The sequence below is a fragment of the Eufriesea mexicana genome, unplaced genomic scaffold (genome assembly GCF_001483705.2).
Source record: "Eufriesea mexicana isolate 0111107269 unplaced genomic scaffold, ASM148370v2 scaffold596, whole genome shotgun sequence".
NCBI classification, from domain to species: domain Eukaryota; kingdom Metazoa; phylum Arthropoda; class Insecta; order Hymenoptera; family Apidae; genus Eufriesea; species Eufriesea mexicana.
This window is the reverse complement of record NW_016908754.1, coordinates 120929-141447: the sequence shown is the minus strand read 5'-3', so window position 1 is coordinate 141447 and position 20519 is coordinate 120929. Positions and strand designations below refer to the sequence as shown.

General features: G+C 39.7%; 2 protein-coding genes across 2 annotated transcripts in view; one reads left to right on the top strand and one right to left on the bottom strand.

Moving 5' to 3' along the window:
* Window positions 1-4446: 4446 nt before the first annotated feature.
* LOC108546024 (venom acid phosphatase Acph-1) lies at window positions 4447-7198 on the bottom strand. Its single transcript, XM_017897934.1, has 7 exons — window positions 7027-7198; window positions 6703-6810; window positions 5804-6069; window positions 5524-5680; window positions 5320-5443; window positions 5018-5232; window positions 4447-4893 (listed from the first exon to the last, which is right to left on the bottom strand). The coding sequence occupies exons 1-7, from the start codon at window positions 7117-7119 to the stop codon at window positions 4612-4614; spliced, it is 1245 nt and encodes a 414-aa protein (XP_017753423.1). The 5' UTR covers window positions 7120-7198; the 3' UTR covers window positions 4447-4611.
* An 8094-nt stretch (window positions 7199-15292) lies between these two features.
* RhoGEF3 (Rho guanine nucleotide exchange factor 3) overlaps window positions 15293-20519 on the top strand; it is a 113393-nt gene continuing 108166 nt past the window's right edge. Inside the window, exon 1 of the mRNA XM_017897914.1 lies at window positions 15293-15338. Coding sequence (XP_017753403.1) covers window positions 15293-15338 — 46 coding nt within the window. The remainder of the gene's footprint in view (window positions 15339-20519) is intronic.

Below are 20519 nucleotides of genomic sequence, written 5' to 3'. Positions count from 1 at the left end.
TCATCAAAACTGTTTACAATCAGATACAACGTTACTGCGTTAACATTCCTACGGAATGTAAAGAAAAATATGTAAAGGAAAAAGAAAACGATCTAACCGGAGGTATAAATATATAAGTTGATTTTCGCATAAATGGTACTACGAAAAATAGAACGCGTTCGGACGAAATTACGGAGAAGAAACGGAATCATTTGAATCAGTTGTCAGTGGAATAAAGGTGGGTAAGGATTTTGCTTCTATATATATTCCACGTGTATATGTGTCACGTTACATTATTCGAATCTCACTGGCAATGGTCATTTCCAATCTTGTCTTAAACATGGACATATATGTATATAATATACCGTATTCGTATTTGTTATATACAGTTTGTATGTGAACACGTTATATAAAATGTGTCATAATACTTTGAACGTCCGAGTGTGACTCACATTTACGCAATCTTTACGCGGCGCTCGAGTCAGATTATTTCGAATAGATACGAAACCTCGCACGGATATTCAATGAATGGAAAATCCGAAAGCGCGAACAGTATTGGGCAACTTGAAAATCTTGTTTCTTTTTATAATTAGGAACAAGGGTTTTCGAGCTTCCGACGATTCCACCTAAATCGTTCGATTCGCTTAAACTTTTGCCTCGCTAGCGTTTCTTAGGTTAAAACGCCTCCTTTTTTCGTGCGTCTGATCTCACTTACCTTCCGGGAACGCATCGCATTCATCCGGCGATATTTATAACTGAAATAGGCATCGCTGACATCGCCATCACACGTTCCAATTTACGCTCCGCAAATTATCCACGCTTCTGTGGCGTTGATGCACGGTCGAAGCGCACCTTAAGCAACGTCGAGTTAATTACAGTGATGAGACAGCTGTAATCGATTCGACATTTTAGTGGCAGGTCGATTCACATATAGTACAATGATCGTAAAGGAATATCGATAAGAATTAGGTTATGTATTTACGAAAATCTATCATGTTCGATGAAAGATCGATTTTTTATCTTTCTCTTATAGCTGTTTAACGCGATTTGAGGTTAAGCGATAAATTAACAGCCACAATTCGTGTCTATTTCACTCAGACACACAAAATGCATTTACCGATTTAACGTAGTTACCGTTCGTGTTGATAATGCACTTGTGTGCATCCCACGGACGCGGTTTTACCATTTAGGCTACTAAACAAAACTTTGGCTAGCACGCTACTCGAACCGACTGTTGGTACACGAACCGCTATTTGCTTGCAAAAAAGAAAAAAAATTAAATAAGGAAAATATTTTTGTTAGGAAGATTAATTTATTTTTAATATACCGTGCAGTATGTCGCAGGAAATTCATCGCGTTAAGATCGAAGGCTATTAAACAATCAGAAAGAACCGAAGGTTACGCGTGATGCAATCGTAGCGCGGGTAATTCTTACCCATAGGAAAATCGCATTCCTCGGTATAATTGAAGTAAACGTCAAGAAAAGTTGCAAAAATGTGCGTGCGAAATCGTATACACGTCGCAAAGCGTGAACAATGCTCTTCCTGTATCATTCTTTCCAATGGTTGTCCGTTTCTGTTCTTTTCTCCTGCCTATACACACATATATACCGTGTCTTTAATTTCACCTGACTTTTTCCTAGCGCGAACACGTTTCGCAGCAAACTCGTTCCAACGAAGCAGTTTGTCCTCTTATCAAGTAACAATATCATAACTACTTTTAGTTATATTTTTTTCCTTTCGCTACGCTAGTTTGCGTAGATGAAAGAAACATCGATTTGCTCCAAATCACTCGAGCTAGCCTTGATCTTCTTCGTATAAGGATGGCTTCGTTATGAAACCTAGAAAACTCTGATGTACCTCTTGATCTATGCTCCAGTCGAGAACTGTAAGTAATGATTTTATTAGGAAATTCGGAAAAACTATAAACTGTCGTATTTCTCTTTCAGCGGGAGTTTCACCAGTACTAAAAAAGATTATGATTTAATATCGTGACGAGATTGTTCGAGTTGAACGATGCTGCGATGACAAAGGCAAGGTTGGAATTCACGCAACGCAGTTTGGGTATTTCTTCAGGGTACTTACCCGCCGATTGCTTATCGTCGTTAGCATTTTAAATAATCATACACCTATTGGGAAATCTTCGCCTTGAGAAGTCACACTGCTTGCGTTGTCGTTCAATGAATTCCCACACGTTTTCCGTTCCCTATTATTACGATGAATCTGTTTCGATGGAAAATTATATGCATGGTTGAACACTGTGCGATTTTCATTCAACGGTTGGTGATTAATTGTCATAGATTATGTTTTATAAAATACTCAGCTGCGCGGAATATCATTATCCAGGTTAAATTTTGCCAAGTCCGAGTTACTTAAACATGCGCATGATAATTGTTCAAAGTGGATTCATAGTTCTTTTTAATGGATCTCTGCTGATTGAAATTACACATCGCGCGATGGCCATCGAGAATTTCTTAGTTTGACGTGATTTTTTAGACTTACGTGCTTCCGATGGAGATACGCGTAATAAGGCGATGACGGCGATTGGCAGTTTCAAAACCATTATAGAATATCCTGTTTATCATTCGCATGAGTAATTTCCGATAGCTATCTATCAAAAAAGAAACGCGTCAATCATTGTTACCTGTTTATTGATCCAAGATGAATATCGGTATTCCAATACACTATCGAGTATTCAATGAGATTCATATCCTTGTAATAATTAGAAGAAGCTAATAAATAATTTAAATCGAGAGAGAAGCATTAGCTTGGAAAAAGTGAAGTATGCGTGTACCAATGTATTATATCGGATACTGCGAATATATTTTTAGTAACAAACGTAAGTTCAACCTTCGATGAAAACCCAGGGAATTTACAGCGTTCTAATCCATTTGCAAACTAGTTCGTGTCGCTGAACGTCAAAATATTTCTTAGTCATTGTAGTCATTGTGCTTTCACGGGAAGGTGTTCTGGGTTCTGAAAGTATTGCTATATCGCCGATAAACCATTCGAAACTGTCGATAATCTCGAGTAATATCTCCAGTAATTTCCACTTTACTCCAGGGTTCCTTGAAACTTGAATACAGCCAGCAATAATTAACTTTTTTTTTTTATCATTGCTAGTTTAAAATTACGTTCACTATCGTGGTAGACATTTTGTTTGATTTCTAATCCAATCTGATATTGCAATTTCTTACGAATCGGTTCGATTGCAGCACGAGGAAACGAATACCCGGTTTTCTCCGTTGCGATTTTCTTCCGCCAATTTTCAAGCTAATTTTAATCTCGATGCAAAAGATTAACCAAAGGAGCAACATTCGTTAAAAAGTCGTTCTCTATGCATGCTCGAGCGATTCAGTTTACCGGTGAACCTTGCATCACAAGTATACACGTGTAGATTATTTTATGTAAATTAACACGCTGGTTCCTTGAAGCGTGTTAACTGTTTCAACTAAATCGTGCAACGTGTTCCGTATGAATCAATGACTCTTCTGTTTAGGGATCATACGTTCAGGTAAACTCGATGCATTGGCAATAATCAAGGTTGGCCGATTTCCTTTCCAATGCAAATTAAGATCGTTACGATTATTACCTTCGCGGTGTCTCGAGGACGATAAAAATATTTAAAATAAAAATGGAAACGAAAATTTGTTAGAAAGGTATACTACGATAAGTTTAATTTATTCGAGTTATACAATTAATACAACTTATTCGTCATTTAAAGTTGCTTCTGTAAATCATGTATCGTTAAACGAACAGAACAGATGGTAACTGGTATAATCGAAACGAATCAGTTTGATAAAGTTCTACATCTCTGTCGATCATCGACGACTAATCAAAGTTCTTAAATTATAAAAAATTAATTTCGGAAAGTAGGAAACAAGGTTTTCATTAATTTTAGTACTCGTCGAGTCTATTTCACGCTAACAAAGGCTTTCATTCCTATTACCACGTTTCTCGTATCAGAAGTGTCGCTCTTGACTGATAAATATTTCGTTGGATCTATTCTATAGAGGTTCTTGAACTTTTAACCTGGACGGAAATAGGAGAATCAAGCCGTCAACTTGCAAATCGAATCTGTTCTCATTTCGTGTCTGCCAAACACTCTACTTTATTCACTTACGGGAATATTGGCACTGCTATGATCGTTGAACTGTATTTTTAGTTCGTATTGTGTTTTAAACCAGATTGTATTTCTCTAAATTACCTTATATCTCTTTGATGTTCGACTGGCAGACAGTACCGGTATTCAATATGCTAAAGTATAAAATCCGAAGTTCCTCGAATTTCTCTATAGTTACGTAAAGACAAGATAAACAATAACATTTGATCATTCTTAATAGCTCATAACGCTTATTAGTTAATAATCGTGACTAGAGATTACAAAAATATTGCATTTGCGTATTTTAATACTTTGTGGATTATCTAAATCACTATTCTAATATCGATATCTTACATTAATAGTGTTCGATGAATCTGTTAAACGTAAACAAACGTCTCTTCGTTCTTTTCTCGCGTGCATTCGGTTAGTTTTACTACGTGTCCGAGTTCGAATATGCAAAATATCTAAATAACATTCTGCAAACGTTAACAATATTATTGCAATCTTTGCTGTCTCGGTATAAAATTAACGTTAGACGTTAACGACATCAGAACGTAGAGATGAAAGTATAAGGAACAGAAAGGGCAGTAGATAATACCAGATATTTCCTACGGTTAAACTGGACCCTGAGGAATACGTTTCTTCGTTCTTGCTCGATTGTCCCATGCTCTCGGTAGGGTGACAGTAATATTCGTCGTTGCTTGGCAGCACATCCTTGACGATGCCAATAAAGTCGTTTAAAGGACACAGTTCAGTGCAACCAGGGACCGTTTGGATTATCAGTTGTTCGGAAACCCCAGTCCAGAGTAGAGCCTATCGACGAAACGTTAATACGGTATTAATATCGTATCTCATGATATCGTACGATATCGTAATGGTGCAAAGCGAGAGAAATGTTTAAATGCATCGTTCGACGCTTCAGAGATTAGATATTTACCCGAACGTAATAATTTCCTTTCTTATCGCGCAGCGTTTCCAAAATGATGGTAGAACCGTATGCAGGAACAATAGGTTCGTCCAATCCCAGGGCTTTCGCTACCGCGGCAACGTTCATTTCATGGGCCGAGAAAAGGAACGCTTTCCTATCGTACGGTTCTAATCTCCCTGCTATGTATGTCTTAATATCCTCCACCATTTTACGTATCAACAAACCTGCGAAGAGAAAGTGCAGGTGGATACCACGGTATTTACTATCACGTTTCACGTGCATAATAAAAAGAAATTGATATCCTCGTATACCTCCGTTCAGACGTTTCAGCGTCCTTGTGTATGATCTGAGTTTAAAGTCCAACGCGAGTATTTCTTTCATGGGCGTAGGATAAACCTCCTCCGTCCATCTTGGGAGAGTCAGGTTTTGAGTTGCCTAAAAAGAGCAACGCTCGATTATCGGATTTTTTCGAAAGTTTATACCCGCGGCTCGTGCAACGTCGAGATATCCCTTACCTGTTCTTTTAATAGATTATAAAGATAAGTGACAGCGGCTGTAGTGTTGATGGGTTTTCCCGTTCGCTCGGTCAAATATTTCATCACGTGCCTGTATTTGCTCAGTAACTCCTTCGCTTTGCCTTGTCGAAGGAATTTGTCGTATTCTTCTCTGTACCTTGAATGACGGAGCAGATGAAAAATATAATTGCGAGTATCAGGAACTGTCGGCTACGCCTACGATCTTATCTTTCACGAATAATTCGCACCGCATAATAAGGGTAGACACGGAAAGAATTACCTGGGGCAGTGATGCGGAAACAGGAGATTGTCAGACTCGTAGGGCACGAAGAACGTGGATGCTGGAATCCAGGGTAGATGCGGATTCCAGGTTTGCTTCTCCGACGGCGGGAATAATCCTGCCAGGACTAGCTGTAAAGACAACTGAGTCCTTGGGACGCTGGTCGATCGGGCATAGATCTTCTCCGGCCAGTAATCCGGCCCGAAATATCGATCGTAACGTTCACGGAGCATTGTCCCAATCCTGTATTCGCGTAGCTTACCTTGCTACATAATTCCACAAAACAATTAACATTTTCATTCGCCAATGCGAATCTTTAACGACTTTATAATTGTCTTACGAAGAAATGATTACTACGTTTCTTGCGGTTATGCTTATCGTGTAAGCGACAGCTTATCGTGCTGGGTTAAACCACGCTCCACCTTGATACTCAAAAGAAGAAAAAAGAAAAAAAGAGAGGAAAAGAAAAGATAGAAACGTAACGTTGAAGAGTTTGCGTGGGTTATCGTAAAGGTATTAGAGTAAATATTGAAAAAGTGTCTCCAAAGTGTCTTTATCGCGAATTACAGCAGAGATGTATGAAATTATGCTAGGAAAGTAATTCCGGTTTGCCGAAATTTTGAATATCAGAATATCCGCTACTGTAATAAAACATTGTGCATCTTGTTTTTTCAAGGATTTCTTAGAACTCGTGAAATACTTATGAAACCACACCTTGGTGTTGACACGGTACGCGAGATTTAGATTCGTATCTAGATGGGTTTCAAGATCTACCAGGTATGATTACATTGATGCGCATGAGAACGAGAACATAACGAATGCTTGTAATTCTAGAATATTTTTCAAGCAACATAGGTTAACTCACGATTCTCCCAACAGTACTCTTCTTGTTTACTTACGTTCGTTAAGTCTCCATTTCCCATTGGATAATACGAGTAGTCGCGGTAAGGATCGTTGGGATAATTTTGATACTCCCGATGTGGCACCTTGTCGCCATGTCGAAACACCTTTGAAAACACATGTCACTATTAGTATTATTATCCTGTCAGCGCTAGCGATGCTTTCAGATTATCACGGATTATTTTACACGTCGATTGACAAACGATCTCGCGGGTTCACTCGCAGGTATGCATGAAAGGAGGTTATATCCGTTTGAAAAACCACACAATCCTCGCGTGCGATTGTCACGTTAAGAGCGTTTCGATAACGAAATGGCCATTTACCACGTGCAACAATTGTAAATCCAAATCACAGTTGACCACGGTGACGGCGGATAGAAGAAGGGTAGAAAATGCCACTGAACAAACTAGTAACATGTTCTATTTTCTCGATACTAGGCCGATAAACATGTAAAGTACGAGAGGTACGTCCGGAATGTACAATTTCTTCGCACGATCTACGAACAAGTATATATTCCTACTCGTGCTTAACTAAAACAACTCGCCGAGTGGGGGTGGATAAGGAACACAGGCGAACAGGTTTGCAGTTCTCTCGATTTTTATCCTCGGTTCCCCGTTTTTGCTCGTTACGTTGATCCTTTTCCCGCTACGGTGTCGCGATCGTAGTGCTTCCCGAAGGTCACGTACTTAAGGAATGGGAAATCTGGCGGAGATTGTCCTTGATCTAGGTGGCTAAAGTTCAATATCATGTCCTCGAGAAAGTCGCGTTTTATAGTTAAATAAAGATTAGTCTGGTTTGTCTCAGAGATATGCCATTAACCGCGTGGTTCTATGCAACCGAATCTCACTTCCATTCACGATCCCGGCTCTCCGTTGCTTAATCTGAACACAGAACTTTCAGTGGAAGCGGAGAAAGTATGTAAATTTGAATTTAGAATTACGCAATTCGTCATCGAATATGCAAATAGTTGGTATCGTTTTAGAAAGTGCCCGGTGATATTTAACGCGCAAAGAGTGTACTACCTGTATTGGTAAAAGTTTACCTTTACTAAAATATATCACGAAACTTTGGATAATTTTTATGTACATTTCTTTTCCGTATTCGATCATAACGAAAGCGACTCGATTAGACTTTTATGTAAACGACACGAAAAGTTCAAGACCGTTGTAGATGTTAATTCATAGTATAATCGAGAAATTTACATGGTTTTGTGATTCGTCGTATTATCGTAACGATGCATATCCCATGTGTAGCAACTCCCATGAACGAAAAATGTCACGCATAAAGGGAGAACGTGTAATCGATCAAAAATTGGTGTTAAAATTCGTACGAACATTATAAAACGTTTTCCTGCTTATTTTAATTAATTTTCTCGAGAATTGGCTGTATCGTACCAGGAATTTTCTTCCATTTGCTTCTCCTTTCCGTAGAAATCGTTTTTTACGCGATTACAAATTTCTAGAATTCACGAGGAAAACCCCAACCGTTTCACAAGATTCCCACTATCTAACTGAAACACTCATAGAACACTTTTAAATACGCGCATAAAACTTATCGCTCGGGTGATCCTTTTTAACCACTTTTCGATAATAACTTGAAGGAATAGCGAGTGAGTTTTACTACGTCTCGTTGATACGTGTGACAGTTGAAGCGTTACAGTCTCGGTGAAAAGGTAAGAAATGACTGCTCTTAGTGGCAAACAGGTCGCAGTTTCATAGGTTTTGAATAGTCAATGCAAATGCTCACCACTTTATCAAGGATAAGGCGACATGATTCTTATCGCTAACCTTTATTTTATTGCAACATGCTTCTAGATACCAAGCATATTAACCATTTGTCCTATAACATTCACTCAGTGACGTTCTTAGTACATAGAGTCACGAGTGGAAATTATCCAGGAGAATGAAGAAAATAGAAAAACTCCCGTGTGATGGAAGGAAATACCATATGAATCATGATCATTCGTAATTGTGTGCGTATTCATTTTGCACCGACTTTGCGAACAGCATATATTAATCATTTATTTTATTTTGGTACCATCTGACGTCTCGTGGAATTTCTGGCTTAGCAATCCTGTCACGCTTGTTTGTCCAGTTTTTCCTTTTATGATCTTATTCTGGGAACAAAGAAACTCGTACTTAGACGAATACGCGGACCGAGGATAAAAGTTGAGATAGGGAAACAACGTTAAAATGCAATCTTCGCTATTTTGATTTCCATGTATCCCGATTTCCACGGCGTTGCCCGTTTATAATTTTGTCATAAAACAAAAGCCCGAAGGGCGAATACGTTTTACCATTTATTCGGACGTATACGCGGATTATTAGACTTTTGCATTGGAAATCGATTTACTTTAATGACTTTTGTTAATGAATCATTTTGTTTAATTGTCGTCATATTGCACGCGAGCACCGATATAGTGAGAAGATAACAGTGAATGACGTTATACGATTATTCGAAGCGGAAACATCAATTAGCCGTGGTTTAATTTAAACAGAACTCGTCCTACATCTTTCATTTTACGTAAAACGCTGCAGAAAATATAACGAGATTATAAGCAAGATATAAACTATTTATGGCCGATAGATTTTACACTCCAGTTCAACCTCGCTTAATCGAAAATCATCGGTCTCGGTTCAGGTGCGACGCGGTATAGGTTATGTCTTTTTTTAAATCTTTGCCATTTTAAAATAATTCTTCGCTTTACGCCTCCCTTCGTATTTTTTTCTACGTGTTAACACCTTGTCGTATTTTCAAGTGTCGTCCTTCGTTCGGAAGTCCCTGAGGGAAGATTCCCTTTCGAACGATTTTCAATATTAAATATCGGAAAACATTTTGTTCGATCGCGGGCATCCTCGATGGGATTTCCTCTTTCAGCGCACCCTGACGATTCACCATCGAGCATTTAATCCATTTTCTTCGTTCGATAACCGAGAATCGAGCGACAATGACGTATCGTTTCGCGACCTGGTGCATAATTTATTTTCACAGCGTTGATGCGCAATGATACGCGTCATGAGATCGTAGGCGATGAAAAACTATCGCAACACCGAGTCTCATAGGCGGAACGAGTTGTGGGTGTGTCGTGAATATAGCCTGCTGATACACGCCTCTGTCTTATTACGAACATGCATATTAAGGGGTTGGAGAGAGAGAGAGAGAAAGAGAAGAAAAAAAGGATAAACCGGTCTTGAAAGACCATAACCTCTAACAACCGGGCGCTATGTTCTTAATGAATTTTTAAAAAGATCCTCCCTACCACGAGGGTCGACATTATCCGTTTCTTTTTGCACGGCGAATCCTTGCTGAAAAGGTTTCATAAAATTGCATATAAAGGAAATAACGACGCGGATGTATTAAAACTGAACTCCCGGTATACCTTCTCGCAATCGCGTGTGCATGCATTCGCGCTGTTTTATGCATCTCGTGGCTGGCGTCGCAAGATTATTGCTAAATTTATGAAACCTTCGTAAAAACGTGCATGTGAATAGATGGTTAATGGTATTTGTTTCTCGATTCTCTTTGCGCGATTGAAGCCAAATGACATCGTACCGTAAAGAACTTTAATGGCGCGTTCTTTTAATCCGTGAAGCAGAAACCGATAGCAATTTAGATTGCTGTCACGTGACGAAGGAATTCGAGTGTGATTTCATACGTGGTATTATATTTAATAAGATTCGCAATTGGAATTTCAGCTACCTCTTCGAGGTGTATTTTTTCCTCCGCGAAGTGTACATTCGTATGTAGCCGGTGTCTGGCGATCACGTTGATAAAGGGTAGGGGAATCGATTATCTATTTATCTTATTCTGGTATAAGTTCGAACGTCACTGTGCCGAGGAATAGTAATTCTGCAAATCCGATGAACAATTCCATTTACCTCGAAAATACATATTTCAAGCAGCTATCGACGTCTTAACTGTGCACGTTCGCCGATCTCGAGATACCGGGAGTCGCGTCACGTTATGCAAAAAGCTCCGTTAGATTCTAACTATTCGTTGCAACAGGACGACATTCGATTTTATCCAACTCCCCACACACCTCCTCTATCTCAGCCTCGCGATTCCTTCGTGCCGTTCGTTTCTCTTCTTTCCTTTAAAATTCATTTCCGTGACCGGACTTTTATCCATCGACATATCTCTGGACCAGTGTATCGACTATTCGATTGCACACGTTCAAGGGTGCGGTAACCTTGAATCCCATCTTTCCGGACAGCCATCGCCACGTTTCTGCGTACTCGCTGTATACACAGATTCTCTCGCGCCTGGCATGAATTCTTCGCGCGATTTTCTCAATTTCCGTCGCCAAGTTATTCGCTTTTATTCGATAATCCGCGTTCCTCGAAAATATTCCCTTTCCTTATCCACTCTCGTGATCGATGGATCGCGAATCATTCGTACAGAGGATTCGCGTGGTTCTCCTTACGTGGATTTAGAGATACTTTCAGCTACGTAGTTACACGTATCGAGCAAAGGATCGTAATCCAGTCACCGGATCTTAAACGAGTAAATCCTTAATCTAACGTCCTTGCATCTATGAACGAGAAACGTAGAAGTGAACGGAGAAGAAGAGGAAGAAGAAAAAAGGAATTATAATGCCGGATCCGAAATGTATAACAGTTCATTTAAGCATAAAATTCTCATATATCATGGGTTAGTTATAAAAAGTGAATGACGTTTACTGTAATGCGATATTCGCATATATCACCTGTGCCAGCTTCAAAAGTTACGAGATATAACGAGATACTGCGTAATGAAATGGGAAAAATAAGATATTTAAATTCAATTTGCAACTCGAATACGAAGAAATAAATATTAACGCTTATAGAAGAATAAATATTAACAGTTTCGTGCAAATAAATTGCACCGTTCGAATGGTTTAAAAATGAACGTTCAGAAATAATTTCGCGACTAAATGTTCGGTATATGGATGCACGGAGACTTGCTAAGATTGCAAAACGGGCAATGCGTAATCGACAGGGTCAATTCGAAGGGGAATTTGGGACAGTGATGGCATTGGAAATAATACGCATTAATTTCCCATCCTGATGGTTCATAAATCTCATTTTCGTGTTAGCGATGCAACGTATATCGGTTCGACGATACGCGAATATCGTTGCCATTCTTTCGACGTACGACATTATCGTTTGGCGAGATTTATATCGCAGCCGAAATCGTATTCAAGAATATGGATATGAATTTTAATCTGTCTACAGGTGCAACCTCATCTGGTACGAGATGCACGGAGTGCTTGCCATTATTACGTACAGAATTAATAATGGATGCACCAGACTGCTAGGTAACAGAGTCGCAAATTAGGCGAGCTTCTTATCGTGAATGTACAGCCATGTGTATGTCGCTTTTATGATCCGCAGTCACTCACGCATTATAATTTTTAATGAACGAAGTAACATTGAACGAGAAATACATTTGCCTTTATTAAGTCGTCTATCTCGATTAAAATACAGAGATATCGAGATACGGATTTCTTGCATAAGTTTACGGGAATTACGAGTTTCTTGCAACATTACTGCAATTCCGCTCCTAGCTGGTAGTGTCCTTTAGCGATGTAGGTTGCCGACAGGCTGATTTTGCAAATATTTTTGCACGCCTGTTTTGACCTGTCAAACGTCCAGGCAGAGAAACGAGGTGAAAAAAAGAGCGGAAGGACATTTTGATAGAACCGCATCGTTGTTAGATACTACAGTTGCAGTTGCAGTTGTAGCCTGACTGCAGACTGCTGAGAAGGGAAATCCAATACCATGGAATTGAATAACGTATCGACAGACGTCGTAAGGTGCGAAGGCACGTTCGGGAACAACTTCCTTCTGCAGAAACGACGATAGATCTGCTCGAAATCGATGAAGTTCATTCGGTCTTTCGATCCCGTATGCTTAATGTAATTTTTCGATTTTCCTTTCCTTCGTTTCCTTATTTTCTCTTCCATGGCGTTCCTTTGTCCGCGAGAAGAGCTTTTCGAAACGCATACGCTCGTTTATAATAATCGCAAGCAACATGATTAAATTATCAAGAGATGACCGGAGGATAGGGAGACGTGACGATCATGCAAATACCACGTTTATTAAGCTCGTCGTACGAAAAAATTAGCGAACCGGATGAGACAAAGGAATACGGTTGCAACGCAGAGAAGGATAATTACAGGTAGAAATCGTAACAACGCATTTCCATGGGAAAATTATGCAAAATTTTCTGTCAAAAACTTTTATCCGGGATAAGACAGTTATAAACGAATGATATAGGTCGCCGGAAGTTCGGGTAAATTATCCAGTGTACAAACGAGCTTATGTTCCAGGACACGAACGAAGTTAGACCTTGGACTAGTAACCCACATAATGCGCACTGTGAGGTAACACGACCGTCCTTCGAATATCGATAATGCTCACACACAGTTCCTCGCTATTCTTTATCCTTCAAAATTTGTCCATCTGTAGTTTATCTTTTCCACGATAGACTCGAACTAGTATAGTATATCATGCCACCTACGACACTTCGCTTGGATACTTATATTTCGTATCTAAACATTACCTTCTTCGAGGTTTCGACAGAGAAGGTAGGGACGTACGAGAAATTTCGTGGTGGACGATCTTGGGATCCTGGAAGCCCGAGCTTTATGACACATAACTTGTTCGATCGACCGTAAACTACCTAAACGTTCCACCTTAAGGTACCAAAAATCTCGATCGTTGGTATCGCGAGGATCGCCGAAAACGACCCTAAGATCACGAGACATAGAAATCCCTGTCTTCGAAACAAAGAAACGCACCTTGAACTACACGAAGGTCATAAAACCTCGAATTGCGTGATCCCAGGACTGTGAGGCTCACCCCAATCTTCCTCCGGGTCATGGGACTTCGAAATCCCTGACCCAGACATCGCGAGCTACGTTCCTGTACCGCCCTTAGGTCATGGTATCACCCAGGACTGCCGCAAGATCGTATAATCTCATATTTCAAAGCCCAGGGCTGTAAGACTCATCTTCGCCAGTCACAATAAGATCGTCGGATTCGTTCTGGATCATCGATAAATCTTTAGCGGGCTAATGCAAAATCTTTTATTCGTAACGAAGACAATCCAAAATTATGGCATTCATTCTGGACCACCTTTGGATCCCCGTACCAATTTTAAACCATCTCTGGGTCTTTTAATTGGACCTAGATCAGTTGTCGGTCAGCTTAGAATTATGGAATTAACGTGGATCATCCTGACTTCTTGGGCCAGCCTTGAATCGGCTTACTACTGTGTTCCCAACGGACTCTGTAGCTTCATGGGCACTGTCGTTATGGTCCTAGGATCGCAGGGTAGCTCGATGCACGTTGCACGATCGTAGGGAACCCAGGGCGACCCTGGATTCGGTCAAGGACGGGTCCCGTAGTTCCAGGGTGGTCCGGGAGCGAGAATCGTAATGCTCGAACCGGGGATCTCGTCATGTTACATTCTAGATATGTTTCGAAGCGAATTTTGCCATCTTACATCTCCAAGCTCAAAGTTCCACGATTCAGGCATAGTTTCGGTAGTCTTTGTAATCCTTGGGTGATTGGTGCTAAACCCTGCGAGCTTGCGTTCAAGCTGGAATTCGGTGTTGAAACTTGGTCTAGCCCCTTGTCAGTCTTGTCTTCTCTCTATTCAAAGCTAATGGTACTGGGTGTTTTACGATATCGGGATAATTTGTTCTAATCTTAAGATATTAACACTTAGAAGGGGAATGTCAAGACTGATCCACGCAGGAAATTCACGGAAATTTGGCAGACTTATAGATCTATATGCACAATAATTATATTCAAAATTTTAGTTATCGATGAAAATAAAGTTCGAGAAAATTACTTATTCGGGTATACTTAAATAATAAAACCATTATATCAATAGAAATCGTGGTGTAGTGGTGGTCACTGCTAATTCTCGTTATTTTGGCACGAGTTCAAATCTCGCCACACTTTTCTGACGAATTATTATTTTTTTTAAATTATTAATCGCAGAATATATTATTTGATAGCGATTAATTAAAAAATGTAAGAATCTTAAGTACTTGAGAAACAGTTCGTCACTGGTCGGACATGTCTAAGTAGAGGTAGTGCGTCATTGGTCAGACATGTTTACTATGTTGATTAGCACCTTCGCCTACAATATCGTGCGAGACTCGTGGCAATGTATCGAGTCTAACACGAGTATCACGGGCGAGAGCCGTGGCTCCTAGATAAAGGAACGTAAATCCACCGTTCAACGTAAACATCATGGGTCAATTCGCGGTTCATTTTCGTCTATGTCTTTCGGTCTCAGTTGTGTGTTATTCTTTGCCGCGTTCGGACGAAGTAGCTCGTCGTGTTCGACGTGTCTCGACCTGACCAGTGTTTCTGTTGACTATGGCACGTGCCATGGTAAGGGACAAAATGATTATATTCCAATTCCTATTCCTATTATTACATCCATATTAACACGTACAGTCAAATTCTTCGTTTAGCTCTTCCTTGCATATATTTATGAATTACGAATCGTTATTAATATTGTCGTAATATTTCTGTTTCAGATCGAAGGCGATAAAGGAAGATAGTGCACAGTGTCGTCATAGGAATTTGCATGGTCTCCACGTTGTTACTCTGCGGTGGGACGGACCAGGATGAAGGTGAGTACTTTGTTTCCCGAATATTGGACGAAACGACATATATTCAGTTCATTTGCGTTATTTATATCTGTATTTAATGCGAAAAGTGTAAAAACGTTTGATTTACACCTTGGCTTCCGTTTACACGGAATTCTATGCGTTTAATCGTGCCAGTTATCTACATTGTTCGTTAGTTAATTGTATATGAAATTGTGGGAATTATTCATTTCTTAGATATACGCGCTACATCATGCAGCCGCGTTTATTTTTATTTTTTAATGCACATCGAATTTTTTTTACGCTCCGTTAAATCGAACCTCCTAGTTATTTCTCAATTGAGTCCGAGGACCTAGTGGAGCGTGTCACATCCAGCAGGCTGAATTCTATTAACACTGCTGCATTCAGTTTCGATTCCAGATTAAATAGAGTTTATTTTATAAAAAACGAGGCCGCGTACACGCCCATTTAATCCGCACGTAGATTAATAGTTTGTTTATGTGTAAAACTAGCTCTTGTCACAGTTAATAAACGATACGGCTAATGAATGATATCGTAAAATTACGGTTTCAGAGAGATTAGTTTTGTAAATTGAAATTTTATCGCGCGTGATACACGATCTATCGAGAAATTTCGTGATATTTCAACGTGTCACGGACGATCCGGAATTGTTTGCAAACATTCGAAATATGTTTTGCGCGACAATCAATTTCGAAGCATTTTTTCCATCTATAGCAGGGAACTGTAGCAGAGTTTCGAGCAATATTTTCGCGATACAGCGTTTTAAGATATTTCTATTGTTGATATATTTCGACTACGCTTGAAATACACACGGCGGCGTTATTTTTATTCATTTTTGTTAGCACGGAAGCTGACATGAAAGGCGATGGTTGAAAAATTGATGAAACCACGGTTTCTTGAACGGCAGATAGTAAATTCAATGTTCACGAACGTGAGCAGGCAAGTGCTCGATAATGGCAACGGCGAGGACTGTCGAATGGAATTGGGAAAGACGGTGAACGACTTTCCTTCGAATCGTTGAAAAATGATCGCGTACGTTTTTATTGGTTCGGGAAGATCTTACCTCGGGTGGTATCATGGTTTGTAATAGCCGTTCCACGCGGCCACTTCATTTTATCCGAGTAATTAATGGCAGAGGGGACGGTAAATGAATTTCGGGCTACGTGGAAAATTTTCGTTCATCCTGGTCGTCTGTTAATGAAGCTTCGCGGTAACATTATAATTATCTTCGAATTCAATGAAAGGTAATATTTGGTAATTTAAGCGTGGCCAGAAAGGGTCATTAAAGTATTAGCTTCATTTTCATTCGCTTTTCTTGGAAACTTTGCTCCCTCACGCGGGCAGCAGTTACATGAAAGCTTAAAGGAAAGTTGAGAAAGTTTCCGTGCAAATTGACTGGGAGCCGTATTGAAGTTACTGGTACACCGTCGTAATTGAAATCTCTGAAATCAAAATTACTAATAAGGTTTGCGGTTGACTTCTTTGCCAGCCATTCTTCCTTCTTCCTTTTTCTTTCCCGATAATTTGTTTTTCGATCGTGTTTTCGAGCGGCGCGTATAAAACTCGTGGTCGATCAAAATCGATAAGTCCGGTTTAATTTTGATATAATTGCGACAGAGTTCGCGGGAACAGGTGATCGTTCGAAGTCGGGGGATTATTGCGCGATTCGTTTCAATAATAAGCCGGATCAAGACGATCGAACTTGGCACGGCAAGCGTCTGAAAGGGACATCGTCGTGATCGAGTATACAGTTGTTAATTCTGTACGAGTTTAATCTCCATAAATTCGGCCACGCGATACTCGAGTGTCTGAATGTCCTGGCGAATATGTCCTTCGTACATGACACCGCGAGTACGGTTCGCCGCGTTCATAAGTGTATTAAGATAAAGCTGAAACGTAGCTCGTGTCCATGTTGGTTGGATATTAAAAGCAAGTCTTTCAAGCGACGATGAATTCTACTTGGCCGGAGAAAATTAAAATTGCAGAATGCTATTATCAAGGTACATTTGTATCGCGGTCAAAACTTTATTCTTCGATTATTCTTTTTATTCGGAAAGTTAAATGAGTTTGTTTGAGAAGCACCCGGAGCAGCTTCTAAACCGAGTGCACCGAAACACATTCGTTTCGCGAATTTATGAAATATGTAACAGTACGTGAATAAAACACGAGTAATTTTTTTCACGTCGATCCTTGTTTTACAAGCTGACGTATATTTACCGTATATTCGAATAGCCCCTTGCCACGATCGGAATTGTCGAAAGTGCAAGTGGAAAGGGTCGAGGTCTGAATGGTCGAAAGTACCGATTTCCCAACTCATCGCTATAGAATTAATTTTCTTTCATTTAACGAAGGCATATTTGCGTTCGTAATTATTGTACACTCGAATCATAATGTAAACGGAGAAGGAAAATTTTATTCTATAAATGAGAAGGGAACACGTTATTTATCTCTTTTATGTACCACCGCGGTAAAAGTAAATAACGTTTCTTTATTCAAAGAAAAATACGTATATACACGGTATAGCCTTCGACGTTTGAAGTTAAAAGTTTGAAGATCTTAAAAAGAGGTCATTCTACGTTTCAATAAATATACGATATAATCGTGAATACGGACGGAAAAGCTAAGGATTGTGGATAGACACTCTAGAAATTGACGCCACTGTACACGAAAACTCAATATATCTCTCGTCCAGTGACCTGGCTTTCTGGCTTCCGTAGTTCTAAGAGATATTTAAGATTAGTTCGAAGTTGATGCTTCGAGAACAAACGGCCATTCTTCAAAACTACGAGCAAGATTTCACGATCTTAGAAAAGGTTTCAAAATCTCCTACGTTCTTGCTTTTTACGCCGTTATATAACTATTCCTAGCTGTTTCTCGTAAATTGGAAATAAATCATTTTAAAAATATAGCAAAAGATATAAAAAAAAAAAAGGAGAGAGAATAAAAGCGGGACACGTATAAATTTTGCAAGTAACCATCCGTTATCTCCACAAATTTATATTTGCGAGAATAATTCAAACTGGACGTTTAAATCAGTACAGATTTAGCATTTTATACCGCGTTATATGATTTCCTGAAGTTTAGAATGAAAATTTACGGACATAAATAACTTCGCGTGGAAACTGTTTGAAATTGATTTCGTTTATTCGAGAACCATAAAATATTCAAGCGTTCGGTAAAATATTCAAATTAACGTCATGAAAAACACGAGTGCGACAAATTATGGGGTATATACCTATTATCGTGTACATATGTACATATTTACACGACATATGCGTACGAGTCGAGTAGTAATTCGTCCAGCCCTGTCTCGTTCCGAACAGCTTGAAGGGAGATTTTCACGAGATTTACAGCTTTCTGAATTTATCCGAATGATCCTTGTACCCATCCTTATCTCTATTTCCGGGTGTCCTTCGAAGAATGTCCTTTTACTTTTTGCTCCGAATAATCTGTCGTATCGCGATACCTCGCTGGCTTTTTCTCGTCGGAATGCTTTCTGCGAATCCCTACGTGCACGTGTGCGTATATACGTGTAAAACTCACACGGTATTAATCTCTGTGCAATTTCACCGTGATAAAAATTTCGCGCTTCGCGTCGAAAAGGAATCGGACGTTGTTCACTTGTTTAATTACGCGGAACGCAATGTCGGTATGCATACACGGAACGAGGAAAATCACATCGCGATAAGATTGCGTTATTTCATTTTTGATTGCCGGCTTAAACAATTGGGCTTTTAAGAGCATCGAGAGCGAAATCACAGACCCTTTGCGGAGATTGTTTAATTCTGAGAACCCTGTCTCGTTAAGGTCATCCTTTTGGGCGTAGATTTAATTAATTCCCGTCGGTTCTTCGTCCAGACCGTAATGAAAAATTCAATTTCAAACATTTCCTTCTAGAGAACCTTTTCCTCTATCGTGCCACGATATGGCTGTAAACTAATTAGTTTCTTCCGATGAGTATCGCCCAAACGAACGGTTAAATTGAACGGAAGATTCGAACTGCCGTAAATCGTGTCATCGTTTATACATAGTTACGAAGTTACCGCAACGATATATACGTGGTTTTTAATTAGATCGGGATAACATCGGTTACTATATACGTAGCGATAAAACATTTCAGGTTGATTTCCTCCGTGTACGAAGGCACCGCGAGATCCTTTTCTTCGCTTTTTTCATTTCCAAGATCACCTATTATCGCGAGAAACTCGCTGGCGTAAGCGTTACTTCCTTTATTGCCGGGCCACAGATTGAGTAGCACTACTAGCATCAAGTAGAGTCATCCGTCCAAGATCGGACAGGAACATTCTAAGGTTGAATTATTGATCCCGAATTGTTTGATTTCCAATTTTTTCAATTTCTCCTCCCCTCGTCCGAATTGCAATTAATTTTTATTAATTACGCACAGAGTTTGCGTAATTCACATCGTGAAACGTACAATTGGCATTCCGAATTCGTGAGTTTCAAGTCTGCTCGTTCATCGTAATCGACGGTATTCGGTTTAATGGTTTTCAATTAATTTTATTACGCTTATTAGTTTTCAAGATGGATGTTGAAACTTCGCCGAGATCATAATCTCCATGGTTCTTCCTTGTAACCTTGTTGATACCAAAGTTCCGCTACGTGGGTGTCAAAGCGTAAACTTGCTTTTAATACATCTTCCAACGCGTTTAACGAGTGTTTAAAACGGAAGCTTGTTCTTCTTGTGTGTACCAATACATGCATAAATTCTGTCTTCGTTTCAAGATCGTACTCTCAATAATCACCGAAGTTTCGCTTTTCCGACGGCACTTCGTTGTCTCCCTTAAGTTCGCGTAATTAGAACCATTTTAAGCTATCTCTGCTGCGGAGTGACGCAGTTATTATAAGATTTATGCAGGTGCACCGTGTAAAGGGACTTCTCGTACCCTTCATAAACTTCGAAAGGTGATTAATCAATCGAAAACGAATTAAGCTGCACGGCATTGAGCAGCGTATTATAAAGAGCAGCTTGATTTTTCATTTATAAATTATCGTAAATTCTCGAGTCTCGTCCGGGTTCCGACGTTCGAAAGGAATTGCTCCACTGTCTCGAAAGTTTCTCGTTAGTTCCAAAATTCATCTACGAGGTAGCGGGAATAAAGCTGCGGTGCAAAGAAGAATCAAAGTCGAAAAACGAGTGTCGCGCCTCGCAATTGAGAGGGTTCT